This window comes from Strix aluco, chromosome 4, assembly GCF_031877795.1.
Source record: "Strix aluco isolate bStrAlu1 chromosome 4, bStrAlu1.hap1, whole genome shotgun sequence".
Lineage (NCBI taxonomy): Eukaryota > Metazoa > Chordata > Aves > Strigiformes > Strigidae > Strix > Strix aluco.
In genome coordinates this window covers 82773814-82788961 of record NC_133934.1, presented here as the reverse complement: position 1 = coordinate 82788961, position 15148 = coordinate 82773814, and the positions used below count along the sequence as shown (strand labels likewise).

Below are 15148 nucleotides of genomic sequence, written 5' to 3'. Positions count from 1 at the left end.
CCCTCAATTTTTTTCTTAAACAGTCTTTTTATATTTAAGCATAATTTACTTAACAAAAGAAAAACAAGCAGTAATTGAACAATGAAAAAAGGTTACTGGGAGAACTACTTTGTTGTCTACTCACGTATTTCTCTCATGCTTATTATTCCATTGCATTCAAATAATAGTATCTCACTATACCAGCATATTCAACGTCGCTGTGTTCTAGCCTAAATATGTTCCAGTTATTCTTAAGCCTTAATTAAGGATGTACTACAAGGACTTGAACTTGTATTTCAGATTTGCAAGTGAAACTTTAGCTGTATCTTGTGCTGAAGAAGTTAGACAAGTGTCATTGTAATGAAGGTACATACTGACAATTCCAAAAGGAGAATTAATTTGGCAGCACTGCTTTCACCTTGAAATTACTAATACAAAACTCACAATTTCCATCAAACTTATAAAGTTGTTTAAAGTTTGGCAGGAAAGAAAACAAGTTACTAAACTGTGGTTCAATTTTGAACCATATAATGCACCATGAAGAAAGCTAGTTGTAAGGAAATATTTACTTTTAAAAATTACTTTTCAAATAAATGATAGGGGTAGAATGGGACATTCAGAATAAATTCTATCACATTGTTATAGCAAAGTTTAAAGTCACAAGAGAATCACCCTGTTTTTTTACTGCTCTAACAAAGCACTAGTTCTGTGACATTCACACACATGAAGCACCGACACATTCATTTTACCTTCTATAGTAGTGTTTTTTTTAAAAAAAAAACAACCTGAAAAACCTTGTTTAACTTTAAATTTGACCATAAGACACTAATTCCAATCACCTGAGCATAGCTGAGCACAGCCCAATTCTCAACAATACTTTAACACCCCCTCAAAATGCTTTACCTTGGTGCAGAGCTTCCCCAGGCTCCATGCTTGTCTGTCAGAATGTTGACAATTTTCTGTATTAGTTGAGTTGCAGTCACCTGGTCTCGGTACTTAGCTGCCATTATCAAATGATGACACATTTTTTCTTCTTCCCGTTTGTCTGCAGAATACTGGGCACACAGTGACTAGGAGAAAAATAAAGACTTTATTACTTTTAATTATACCATCCAAAGGAATTTTGAAGCACTTCATAATTAATTATATGAAACCCTTGAGAAATAAGAATTAGCCCCATTTTACAGATTTGAGAATTGAGGCACTGTGCAGCTGCCCACAGTAAATCTGTCCAGAGAGCCAAGCAGATGATCCTGGTTTGTCATGAAATCTTTAAACTCATAGCATACACACTCAAGATTTAGCAAATGGCAACACGTTAGTGGCCTGATTGCATAGTAAAATATATAGGCACAACCACTTTTATTTTATAACAAAGGAAGTGAATAGCATTATAGAAACAAAGAGGCAAATTTCAGAATAATGAATGCCAGCTAGCTGACCACTCCACTCCCGTGACTCTTCATTAGATTTGGGTAGCCAACCATTTGCTGCTGTTTGTATAAATATATAAAAACTAACTCAAAAATCTATATATCTTCAGATAGACAGAAGACAAAATGCGCATGAAGACTGAATCTTCTTGAAGTTGAGCACATTTGCAGGCCAGCATGGGAAAGTTAATAATTTTCCTAGCTGTACTACACCTGTTGTATAACCATCTTCTATTTGACAAGGTACTAGCACTCGTACCAAATACTAGTAAAGTATGAAATGAGCCAAGGTACTCAAAACCAAATACTAGCAAAATAAGAACTGAAAGTCACACCTATAAACAGAACTCAAATCTACAAAAGATTCTTTGTTATAACATTTTCTTATTATTTTGCGTTCTGTTGATCTTCTGAAAATTTGTCTGTTAATACAGAACTCAAAAAAGAGGCACCAGATTTAGATCACCCTCTCATCAAACCACGGTACATGAAGACTCACAACAAATTCAAATATTGGTAGAAATAATAAAGGCTTTTCCCCACTTCATCACTCCCTGTTTCTAATTTCAGTTTTCATCTGGCAATTCCACAGATCGCATATGCCAGACAAAGCATTTCAGCCTTTGTCAGTGATTGGATTATTCTATGATCTAGTTAGTAGAATGGACACAAATGCCTGCCTAACAACAAAAAAAATTGCTTTTTCTTTGTGAAGCACAGCTGATGCAGACACTAGTACAATTATTTCTTAAAGTGTAGGTAGCAGCACAATATCATAATGCTTTTTATGGTTCAAACAGTAGCAATGTTTTTTCTATATAAATCTATCTATACATACAAGCATTAGAAAACTGCTGCAAATAAAGAAAAAGGCAGGCTATGAATGTTATTTATATATGTGTATATACAAATATATATGTCATAAAGGGAGAGAAAGATAGGAAGAATGTGGAAAAAAACACAAGTAAAATAAAATTTGGGGTTGTGTGGATTTTCATAGACATTAGATAACAAAAATGTACTAACAGATGAATAAATTTTAGAGCTATTTTAACAATTTTAATCTATTTACAAATTTCCTCATAATTTTTCCCACACCTTAGAGCAATGCTCACCTGATGAACAGACATCCAGAAGGAGTGAAGAATGAGAAGCTGACTTTCCAAGTCAACGAGACATCAAAAATTGGCTTTTGTACTCCTACATGAAGCACTCTGCCACCCCTCTTCACAAAAATATAAGATGGCTAAATCATAACCAACACTAAACAAGATTTTTCTAGCTCTTTTTAAATACAGCTGTCTTTTCCAATACATTAATCTATTTTGCACCCATGATGATTCTGAGTTCTTTTCAGCACTTTGTAAATGTTTCATAAGCTGTTATTTTTAAGTTGCCTGAAAGGGCAGAATTCTAAAAACAAGCGTATAAGGTAAGCTAAGTAGTAAAATGTTTTAAAGTGCTCTTTAATGGATCCTCCTTTACAATTTGAACAGCAACTTTTCATATCTGACATAAAATCCATAGATATAAATCACATTAGAGGGTTATTCTTTCCCCATTATCAATCTCTGTCTCTTTATGGAACATTAAAGTCACATTTGACCTTAAAACATGATAAAATGGAAATCAAACTAGAATGTTTTGTAAAAGATATAATGAACTTGTACCTCTTTAAAAAAAGTCTCTTTATGATGTAATTTTGAACGCATCCTTCATTAAATACCAACAAAGATTTTCAAAGTCTAGCTGTGACATTCAAATGAAGGAAAAAAAATAAAAAGGTATTTTCTTGTCCTGACATCTTCCATGAAAACAGAATCAGCCTGTTACAAAATGGAAATGTATAGGACTCCACTTTTCAGCAAATTCAGTATTTAAAATTAATAGAAATTTGCAGTTACCCACCAAAACTGAGACACTCTCACATGCAGCAATCCCATAAAATGATAGCATCACTCCAGGAGGGAGTCTTAGCCATAGCACACTCTTCACAATATATATTTCACAAACAAGAACAAAAAGAAGCCACAGTTCTGCCAAATATCCGGCACGTGTGTGTATTGTTACTAACAATAAGAAAGTTTTGCAAGAATAATCTTCTCTGATCATACGGGTGACTCATCAATTGTTTAGAGGTTCCTACCCACAATATATGCCAAATTTTCAGCAAAAAAGAACCTATTTCTCCCATTCCCTCTCAAATAATTTTTAATACAGGAGTGAAAGAAGAGTGGCTTCACCAAATGAAATGGAAAGAGACCCAGACCGAAGTAGCCAGTCACCACTAGACTGTTCTGAAAGCACTCAAATGACTCTGTTTCTCTACTGTATTTTTTCATTTTCCAGCTGCCTTCAGGTTCACCCGATCCACTACTTCCAGACATGCAATACCAGGATACAGAGTGGCACATGTTAATACTTCCCACTAAATCCTGATCATTCCATTTATGTAAAATAAAAATTCATCTTGATTTCTGTCTGTGCACAACTCAAAAATATATTTTAGTTTTATTTCTTCTTTATTCTTTGATCCCTTGCACTTGCAATATGCACCCTGTCACTCTTGAATATGGTTTGACAATTAGATATACAGTTGCATGCAAAGGAATTTGTCAAACCTTCCCTCAACTAGTGCTTGGGCCTACATAATTTTTGTAATCTGCTTGGGCAAGTGTGTAATGAAAGTATAATCACGAAAGTACCGCAGTCACACTCATGATAAAACAAAAAATGTTGAAAGGAGAAAAGTGCATTTTCATATATAAGCTCCACAGGTTATCCACAAAAAGTCTTAAATTCAGCGGCTGTTAAAAGTTTTATAAAGGGAAAGTGTATTAAGCAAAATCCTTTGACACAGCACAGAGCAGAGCAAAGACCCTTGTTCTCTACCCGTTCATCCAGGATGGAAGAGAAACCTTCCCTTTGCCCTTATCGCAGAGCGGAACAGAGTTTTTTCATGTCTCCCGTTCCCTGCTTGGACAAGACTGCAGGCTATTCGAACATGTAGGTTATCTGAAGATTTATTTTTAAGGAAGAGTAATTCTAAAGGAGCCTAAGTTCATCCAAAAGGCAAGTTATAGATATGAAAGTATAATACATTCTGTATACGAGAAATATTCCAGAAATACTATTGCAAAATACTGACAAGGTGAATTAGTCTATTCTGCCTGTCTATATTTCAATGAAGACAAGGATTAATCTAGTGCTTTCAGAACTATTTTATCTTTGTTCTTTATAAAAATGTCAAGTAAAAGATTTCCTCTGCAGGGTGCCATCTGCATGTGCACCTTTGCAGTCCCAAAATTAAAATGTAATGTTGTCTACAAACTATGAAAAAAGTTCATAGTGTAGGGTTTTTAAAAGCAATATTGCACCTTTTTGCTTTCATTCAACTGAGAGGTCACTGAACACTTTTACATATGCTAGTTTCTTTGTCTAATTTGGCTAAAAGCTACTTGCTTTGTGAACAACCTGTCTCAGAGGGTGTCATTTAAGAGGAAAAGTCATCCATAAGATAACGCGTAGTCTTGCCACTAATGCAAATTCCCTACAAATAAGGATATTCCAGTAAATGAAGGAGCTCCTCAATCCTCTGCTTTCACAGATCTTTGCACTTGACCTCTGACCTGAGGTTTAAAGTCTGGACTAAAAATGCTACCCAGGGAAATCTTACAAAGACTCCTGAATAAGACTTAGAAAAATGAAAGCTTAAAACCTCAACAGCGAACAAAAGTCAACCAATGACAACGTCTGACAGCCACCGTCAATTCTGAAGTGATGCCTCTGTCATCCAACGACTCAAAGTATTGATTTCTCTCAGCATGAAAAAAGCTTAAGCCAATGAAATAGATATAGCATCATCCCCCCGATAATAGCCATCAAGGTTAACACCAGCAGAACACTTATCAAAGTATCTCTTCTATTTCTTCTTGTTTTAATGGACTGAAGACAAAGCAATGGCTTCTCATCTCTGCAACCTATAGTTTTTCCAAACCTCATCTATCCACTTTTCCAGCCTTTTATCTGATTTGAAGATTAAAAAGAATCTGCATCTAAATCAACTGTTTGCAATACAAATGTGGAGGGGAGTTAAAAAAAAGAGGGGAAAAAAAAGAAGTGATTTTGTAGCCAGACATTCCTGGAGAAAAAACCATGCATTTAAAATCACAAGGGGGGGAAGAGGGGGGAACCCACCATTGACTTAGATCACACCAAACACAGACTGGTAAAACTATGGTCAGGACCAGAAAAAAAACCTACCACAGTCAATTTGGGTTAGTGATTAGAGAGAAATGCAAGGATCTCAAGAGACACCTGGTTTTAATCTCTGCTGAGTCAACAGCTTTATTTTTTAGCTTTAAGTCTCACAGTATTAAGCTTTACTAAACCCAACTAAGCACGAGGCAACAGGACTTTTACTGAGATTGCATCTTTCAAATGAACCCTATTTAGTAGAGTAGGTAAATGAGACAAACTAACAAGAGTTCAACTGGATATAAAAACAACTGACAGAATAAATAAATAGTAAAGAACAGAGACAAATAACATCAGATTTATTCTGCAGTATCCATTAGTACACTACTATTTTTTTTTTTTACCTTTTTCTTTCCTGCTTATTTAATTGATACTATTTGTATTACAGCAGCACCCTTGGATCACAGTCAAAGACAAAGCTTTACACAAACAAGAGCTCTTACTCCTTGCTCGAAACTGGGATTTGCTGTATGTATGTGCCCTACATTATTCCAATATTCTAACTCTCTAAGCATCACTGCTAACCACTGGCATACACAATATGCAGAGACAAATGTTCTTTTTGAACCCAAAAAGCCAGTTCTTACCGTACGTATGCGCAAATGCTTTGCATTCAAAGCATGCGCTAGGATGGACACTTTCCTCCCTCTCTCTTGCAAACCCAGTTTGTCTGCAGTCTGTTCATACTGTTCTTGTTTTAAGACAGGCTAAGATCCTAAAAACATTACGCTTGGGCATTAAATTTGAAATCCTTTGGGTCCACATCTTCCAAGTATAAGGCATTTTTCAAGCTAGAAATAATCAAAGTACAATTCCCCTATGCTCTAGGAACAGTGAAGCTCAGCACTTCTGCGTAGGTGGCTCTGTGCTCTCAGGGTAGGTATTAAGCAAAGAAGGAGCCAGCGATGATCTTTTAGGCCATTTCCCAACTACACTGCATCAACCTTGTGACACTCAACTGCTCCAACACCACCACAGAGATTAGCACTGCATTCCCTAAAGAACTTCTAGTCCAAGGCAACAAATGAATCAGATCCATGAACAACGTCAGGAACTGACAAATTCACTTACTTTCATTAGGAACATCCACTCTGTCCAGCGAATGAGAGAGATACTTACATAATCTAAGGATCCACCACACATGCTTAATGAGGGCCAAATTAAGGTTGCACTGCTCTGATTTTTCATAACTTTTGGATACTTGGTTTTGTAATCTTTTCATATTGCCATTTCTATGCAACTTAAGTTTTAAAAAGGGTTAAAAATACCTTTTAATCAGGTGAAAACATACATGTAAGTCTCAAAGTGAGCCAAATACAAAGACTTCTATCCCTTCAACCAAAGCAAAGCAGTATTTCACTGTTGCCTTGTCTGTAACCAATAGTTAAAGATTGTGAGCAACTTGTTACCACCAGAAGAGAAATAGAGCCTTTAGTTCCAGTCTCCAAAGCTGCCACGGAGACTGGCTTAGGGAACCGTCCCAATTCTACTTTCAATGCTCCCTGGTATTTCCTTCTGTTGTTCTTTTTTATCTGCAGGCTCTCTCTCATATTGCCTATCCAAAGCTCTCCTTTGTTCTTGCTGTTAGTACCTCCCTCTAGCAATACCATCAGGACACTTCCTCCCCTCTGTACAGTAGGAACATTAAGTGGAAGTAAGGGAAACAGTTACCATCCACTGCAACGGTGGTGCTGTCAGCTCAGGAAACATTTGCCAAATAAGTCTTGCTGGGGCTTTCAATCCATTCTTCAAGAGCTTGTGAAAATGTATGACCAGGGTCCAGATGGCACATTTCTAACAAACCCCAACAAACTAAAGCTCTGAAGCGTCCTCATTGACTAACTGTGACCACCACCCCTTCAACCATCCCATTCCACCAAGGCACAGTAAGAATGTCTGTCACCTGTGAGGTAGGTAGAAAGCAGTCCAGCAGTTTTGGCCCCTGCAGCCGAATAATTACCTCCCTAGGATTCAGATTTCCAGACACCCTACTGCCAGCACAGTTCTTTTACAACTTACAGCACCAAGACTTGGCACAGGAGTGACACCTGAACAGATTGAAAGTCACACGCAGTTCAGACGGCACCGATCAACCTTCGATGAAGTCTCTAAGAACAGGTAACACACACCAGCGAGTGTTTTTGAACAATGCAACTCACTAATTAAGAAGCCCTTAAAGGTTCTCTATAAACAACAATTTCTTACAAGTTTTGTGTCAGATGAATTCTGGATTATTTTTCACAATGCGACAAAAGGTACATTTCTGGCAGGGGGAAAACAATAATGCCTCAAAACATGGAAAAACTGGAAATTCTCAATGAAATACAAAGTAGTAATATTTTTAAATGTTTTAATTTGGAAACGTTTTGCCAACCTTCTTTTCCAAAACATGAAAAAAAAAATTCTAAACTTTAAAGTAAATCAACATCTGCGAGCACAAAGAATGGAAAAATTTAGCCACAATTATTCAGATAAGCAGATACACCAAAAGATAATTTGGAAACTTATTACAAAATAACTTGTACCATTTTAATCCATAAATGTGGCTTCAGCCTCTGGCTATAACAAAGTGAAAAGCATATGCACAAGTTAAAATTCTTTAATTACTATAGCTATCAAAGACACAGCTATAAATACTTAGGTATGCTAGTCTTTAACACAACATGTTAATTGTCTCAACACCTACCTTACAGGAATGTGTATTCCTATATAGGACTCTATTACTATGTGAGAACTCACTTTCATATTATACGTAGAATACAATGCAAAAATAATCAATATACCTTTGCTGATTTTGTTATTTACTGTTTGATATTCCTGCTACATCACACTCACTAAATTTCCTTATAAATTTGCAAAACACATGCAAAGCAAATTCATTTCCAGCCAAAATCTCTACATAAACAGTTTCCAAGATTATGTAAAGTTCCAGATTTCCAAAAGACAGAAAGATTAGCCCCTTGAGATATCCCTGCAGCCTAGGGTCTGTGTTTCTATTTCTATTTTCTACATAGTTCCCCTCAAGCACTTTTCAGCTTTCCCTGTTTAGTGTCTCGGTTTGAGAACACAACTCTGATTTTAACCCAGGAGCTTAAGAATGTATCAAAATATACCAACCCATGAACAGAGAACAGAGAAACCACATCTGTTTGAGATAACAAGGCATTTAGGTATAATGGTTTCCTATGTTGCCATGACTGGATGCATGCCAGTGACAAGGACATCTCTAACAAGCTTCAGTACTTTGGATACCAAGTTGGTTTCAGACCTGACTGGGCTCCTTAGGATGTCACTTATGATGCTTAATGAAAAAAAAAAAAAAAAAAAAAATTTAGTTTGCCTTTCTATAACTTTGTTCTGTACTCTGATAACAGACTCAAAGGCATGTTATGGAAGTATTCTATTCTGTATAGTGTCTAGTACTCACCAGAAATTATGAACAAAGGTAAAAATACCATCAGCACACAACAAAATCAATACATACACAGGGACACATAACATAATTAAGGTAGTTGTAGGAACAAATCACCTCTCATTCTGCATCGGCAACAGGAGATTTAAACGTGTTCTGTGCCGTATTTGGCAAACCTTTTGTGAAACCTCAGCCATGAAACATTCAGACATGAACACAAACTCACCACCCAAAAGGTAACGCATCTGTCCGTCAGCAGCTTCTATCACGCTTGCTCTAAGAGAGAACTCAGTGGACTTGATCTCTGACAGTTCAGGACCTTTGCAGCCTCACAACAGCAAATGACCACCTGGACTGGCACATATCCTTGAGCAACACTGCTATATAGGACAAACATGTTTTCTGGCAAAGTATTTCCTTCCCACACACAGAAAAAACCCTTCCATTTCTGCCATTAAGCCATTGCATCTCCAGCTGTATCTGCAGAATTTTAATTCATTAGTAAGGAATGGTATTTAATATTGAAATAGATTTTTTTTTTTTTTGTCAGAGGATTTTCAAATGACTATCAGAGAATCTGCGGGGGAAAAAAAAGGATTATATGGGATTTTATTCAAAAGTCTACTCAAAAATAAAATGCTCAGTGTTGCTGATTCACAAGTTTCTCCACACTTGCTTTTCATCTTATGGCAAACTAAGATCCTTGAGAGACTTATTCTTTGGAGGTTCAAGTATTTTAAAAGCAGGATATTTTGATTAAGATGATAATGAATGGCAAAGATTTTAAAAAAAAATAAATCCAGAAGCAAATGGGAAGGATTCTTAAAATATTGTCTTTTATAACAGTTATTCTTTAAAATCCAAAGCCACTTACTTTGGAAACATGTTAAGCAGTCACAATCCTAGCTTTAGCTTAACCTCTGCCTTAAGGCCTCATGTCAGAAATCCTATATCATCAAACTATGAAAAGCAAATTATTTTAACTTGATTTTTTTCCCCACTCCTTTTTCAGTAGTCTATGTTTCGTATTTCATTTCAACTAGCATATGACATGTTTTCCTTTGTGATTGGTCCTCATGCATTTATGTCACACAATTTTGGAATTTCTGGACAGCATGAGATAGTTATGAATAGGTTTGGGTTTTAATTAACAATTTTTATTCAGAAAAAGTTCTACCACCCTTGAATGGTTGACATTTGGCTCTAAAATTTGTTTCTTTTTAAAACTGTGTGATTTTATTATCCATAAAACAACATTTGAAATATTCTGACTCTTCAGTGTGAGAAGACAACAGTCTCTGCTTTAATTTACAGCAGTCTAAGTTAAAAACACTCATTCACACAACTCTAGATCTTATATTGAGCAACATGGAACAAGGACTAAAAATACTCTACAAAAACTGCTTTAAAATTCATATTTTTCTTGCTCACTTGGTTTAAATGAAAAGACCACAACGATGTAAGAGTCAGCATTGCACCTACCACAGATGCTACCCTCAGACAAATGAGTACTATGTAGCAACAACCAGTTTCTACCAGCATCAACCTTTTTGTCAACATTTAAAAAAAAAAAATACTCCATAAACATACTTATTTACATAAGAGCATATAAGATCCTTTTCATGACTTTTCTGTTTATTTCTCATTTCAATATTAAATATCAGAACTTGTAAAAGTCCTGTTCCAAGGCTCTGATGCTCTTGCTGAGTTTTATTTTTGGCTTTGTTTCAGTTCAAGGTTTTTCTGTCTGGTTGGTTTTTTTTAGATGGTGTGCAGGTGTTCTCATACAACCCCTCGGTAACAGTTACCAGCATTTGTTACAAACAGCTGAACTCATGGACATTGGAGTAATGGCACAAAACAGATTACACACTACAACCGCACAAATCCTGCTTAACCCGATTTCACTAATTTACTATAATTCAGGATAAAATAATAAACTCGATACTTGTGCTCTAAACATAACAAGGTCCAACAGCCATGCAGGATAAAAAAGCAGTATCAATTCTGTGGATTTTTAAAACAAGAATCTGAGATTTGATGTGAGTTACAGTTCACTCGTTAACATTATAGGTATTGAAAGAAAGAACTGTGACTAATCAAAATCACCAGCTTCCACCAAGCATGCACAATAATGAAACTACTGAAATGATATAAAACATTATATAGAACACATGTAAGTGGCAGTTATTGGACATACCAAACAGCCATGTAACAACGTTTCTCACACACTTTAACAGCTTCAGTTACACTCTGGCCAATAATCTACTTCTAATACTCTAAATTTCTGAGTAACTTCAAAAAACTGCCATTCAAAAATAACCCGAGAAACATTCCTCCCTTCTCTGCTGATGACCACATGAAATTGCCTTGCAAAACACTGTTGGTCCAATGCCAAGGCGGGTGATGCTGGCTTCAAGGCTATCAACAACTGCTCAGAAATGAGATTTTTAGGGTTTCTAACAGGCAGTGTAGGAAAAAATATGCAAAAATATTTCAGAAGTCAGAATATCTGATTTTTTTCCTTCTGTAGATGTTTAACGCATTTAGGACTAATGGTAGCATAACTTAAGAGATGTCTGTAGGTGGCATAAGGTCCTCCTGGGGATGAGGGCCAGCACAGAGCCAGAGCAGCTGAGAATGGTCCTGTCCTTACCAATTGCGGGGGGTCTGTGCCACCTTCCCCCAGGGCTGCCCTGTTCTTCTCATAGTGGGTGGCAGGTTGGAGATGCTTGATGAGGTCCTGTGGCACTGCAGTGAGTGCCCAACTTAACCCCCTGCAAGGGAATTGCCAGCTCTCGTGGCACCCTGATGGTGTATTCTACATCTCTGGTCCCAAGTTACAACAAAATTTGTTTCACAATTGCCGTATATTCTCTATCATACAGTAATCCATCAATAACTGAGCATTTTGCTTGCTTTGTCTGTCAGCTCCCTTAAATATTTCTGAGGCAAAAATTGGAATCAGTCACAAAAGATGGAATCAAATTACTCTATGGGCAACGTGCAGTTCAGGATAGTTTGATGAGAGTTAAATCTCAAGTTTCTGCAAGAACAGGCAGGGAGAAGGATGGAAGGAGCAGAAACAGCCCAAAATCCATTCTGCCATAACCGTGGCATTACTACTTAGACCCAGATCTTTGTTCCAACAAATTTGTGACCAAAAAAACCCAGTATCTTGGCACTAGGGCACAAAGGACAAAACAAGTGTAATAATGACCAAAGCACTTGCACTGCTCATAATTATAGCCACTATCATCACTTTCTAAGTGATATCCAAATCTGTTCTTTCAAGATGGCCAGAAATCTTTGAAGATGCATTTTCTAAAAAGTGAATTAATAGCAGGGACCTAGAAATGTGTGCAGAAAAAAAGTGGGATGGAGAAGAAGAGTGGTGAGGAAAATATCAGGAAACATATCTTCCTCCATGTGTGAAACGGAACAGTGAGGACAACCTGGTTTTCTGAATGGTAAGACTTTTTAAGGATTGACTCTGCCACTTCCAGTAGGGCTTCAGATTAACAGTGAAATCCAGAGATCTCTAAGTCACTTGGCACCTTCTCCAATACAGTGATCATCTGAAGAGCAACTTAACTGACTGATAGATCTTCATTTTCATGATCTAAGATTGTCTCAAAGGGAATAGCTGTTTTCTCCTATTTAGGTCAAAGAAAAAAAATCAGTAGGTGGACCCATTCTGTAAACATTTCTATAAAAGAATCAGATGAAGCAGAAAGGAAAAAAAAAATCTATTTTTCAAAAAATCTATTACAGTGATTCCCATTTAAAAGCTAATACAGGGAAGTTAAGATGAAAAACTGAAGTGCAAAGCAGTGAGACAGAAGCGGCAATGTGAAAGGACCTTTCAGTTCCCGTTAAGAATTCTGATTAGCGCATTCCTGTTCCCTTTCCTGGAAAGCTGTATAGATCTACTCAGAAATAAAAAAAAGCTACCTTTATAAAAGATGAGGAATGTCACCCTTGGCTGGGTATGGCTTTATAGTTTTCTACCACTTCCCACCCTGGATCCCAGACAGACTTCAAACCCCATCCACTACAAAATAAAAATCATTTTAGCAATTTAATTGTAAAATCCCTATTTACACAATTACTGTCTCTTTTCAACCATCACTCATGGAGGTATTTATTTCAGCATAGTCACTATATTTTGTATTCAGAACAGAGCATTCTCAAGGTAAGGCTGAAGCTTTCATTGGAATGAGAAATCCCAGTTCAGGATAAACTATTACACTAGATGCAGTATTTTCCACAACCTCCTCCTCAGTAATATTCCAACAAATGAAAGAGATAAATACTCTATGTGACTAATATAGGTAACATTGAAAATCTTAACTGTAAATGCCTTCAGGCTCTACTGATGAACTTTTCTAAACATCTCAGTATTTTAATGCATATGTTTTACTTCCCACCTTGCCCCAAAGTTGATTTTCATAAGCTGCTTTCATGAACATCAAAAAATAAACCTGCATGAATCAAACTTCATCATGCCTAAATGAGGAAACTGCCTTAACTACAAGATGAGACTGTGAAGACTATGATTTAAGTGAAAACAAGAGAATGACCGGTGTATGTCTAGCTTGCACAGTCAAGAAGCCATAGGTCAAGACAAGTAACTACTCAAACTATGGACTAGATTTTCAATACAAACTTCCACAGGGTCAGGAATGTCTTTTAGGGACATCCAAACCTGTTTTGGGCTTGCAAATAAATCTAACATGAAGATACTTGTTCTTCTTTTCTTTTATAGAAATATCAGTGTGCCAGTGCTTGGGTAAATCCTCCAGATAAAAAGTGGACTTCATTTTCCAAAGCTGATAAGGGTGAGAGCTTTAAAAATAAAATCTTTTGGAGGATATACACACATCTACATTCAGCTACAGACAGTAGTTTAATGGGTCAGTAAAAGAAAGCATATTGCAGGTACACAAACTTGTGTGTGGTATGTTTTCATACACACAGCTGCAGAACGAGCTGGCTTCATAAAGTCACTTCTAAACTTCCATCAGCCATTATAAAAAAATTGAAATTTTTACAAGTAACACGAATAATAATATCCTAATACTGTATGCACCAGTCTACCCTGGTAACTCCAGAACTGCAGAGGTTTCACATGAAATTCAGCTATAGTCAAATGGGACAGGCTTTAACCCAACAGCCTGGACTGAGGTCAGTCATAAGCAGCATTTGCAACTCAGGTGCTTCTGCCAGGAAAAGTCAAATGAGAAAACAAACATGCAGAAACAGAACTAGAATATAGGGAAATATTTTACAGTTCTGTGAACTCTTTCTTCAGTTCCTGTTATAAACAAGTTTCTCACATAAAAACTACTTTTGAAAATGAAATTGTATTTGAGAGAATATTCGACTACTGCCAAAAGACTGTCAAATACATCTGGGCTACAAATGACAATATGTTGGATCAAAAGTTAACACCCATTTAGCAATCAGATGCATATTTCATCCTTAATGAAGGCCTGAAAAGAAGAGTTCACTATATTCTGGATGCAGGTATCAAAGCAGATCTCACAAAGCAACATAGGCGCATCATCTAAGGATCGTTTTCACATTAAGAATCCTATTAGAAGGAAAACACTAAAAGGTAATTGAATTTCCCTCAGTTATCTTCATCTCTGTCAGCTCCTGCTACAATAACTTACTCTCCAGAGCAGAGATAACTCAATTCTGTCCAGCAAGCATATGTTATGAATCTCCAAAGCAAACTTGTCTAAATCATTCTGGTCTTCTATCAAGGTTGGCTGTGGATATGAACTCTGACAGAAAGCAAACAAATTTATTTTTATCTTTTCAATATTTCACTTCCCTGTGCCTTGATGGAAGAATCTAAAGACATAAATGTTTCCACTAATTCTGGAATTATAAAGACTAATTGAAAATATTTTATCTGGAAGCTAATGCTATTATAAACTCTTTGATTCACCATTCTGTTTTACCAGAAACAGAAGTGTGTTACAGCAGTTTCAGGTTCCTGTAGGTGCACAAAAGCTAAAACTATCAGCTCATGCTGTAATTAACATTATTTTTCAGA

The 15148-nt window shown here is 36.4% G+C and overlaps 1 protein-coding gene across 1 annotated transcript in view; it reads right to left on the bottom strand.

Moving 5' to 3' along the window:
- LRBA (LPS responsive beige-like anchor protein) overlaps positions 1 to 15148 on the bottom strand; it is a 424995-nt gene that overhangs the window by 247147 nt on the left and 162700 nt on the right. Inside the window, exon 38 of the mRNA XM_074821286.1 lies at positions 883 to 1049. Coding sequence (XP_074677387.1) covers positions 883 to 1049 — 167 coding nt within the window. The remainder of the gene's footprint in view (positions 1 to 882; positions 1050 to 15148) is intronic.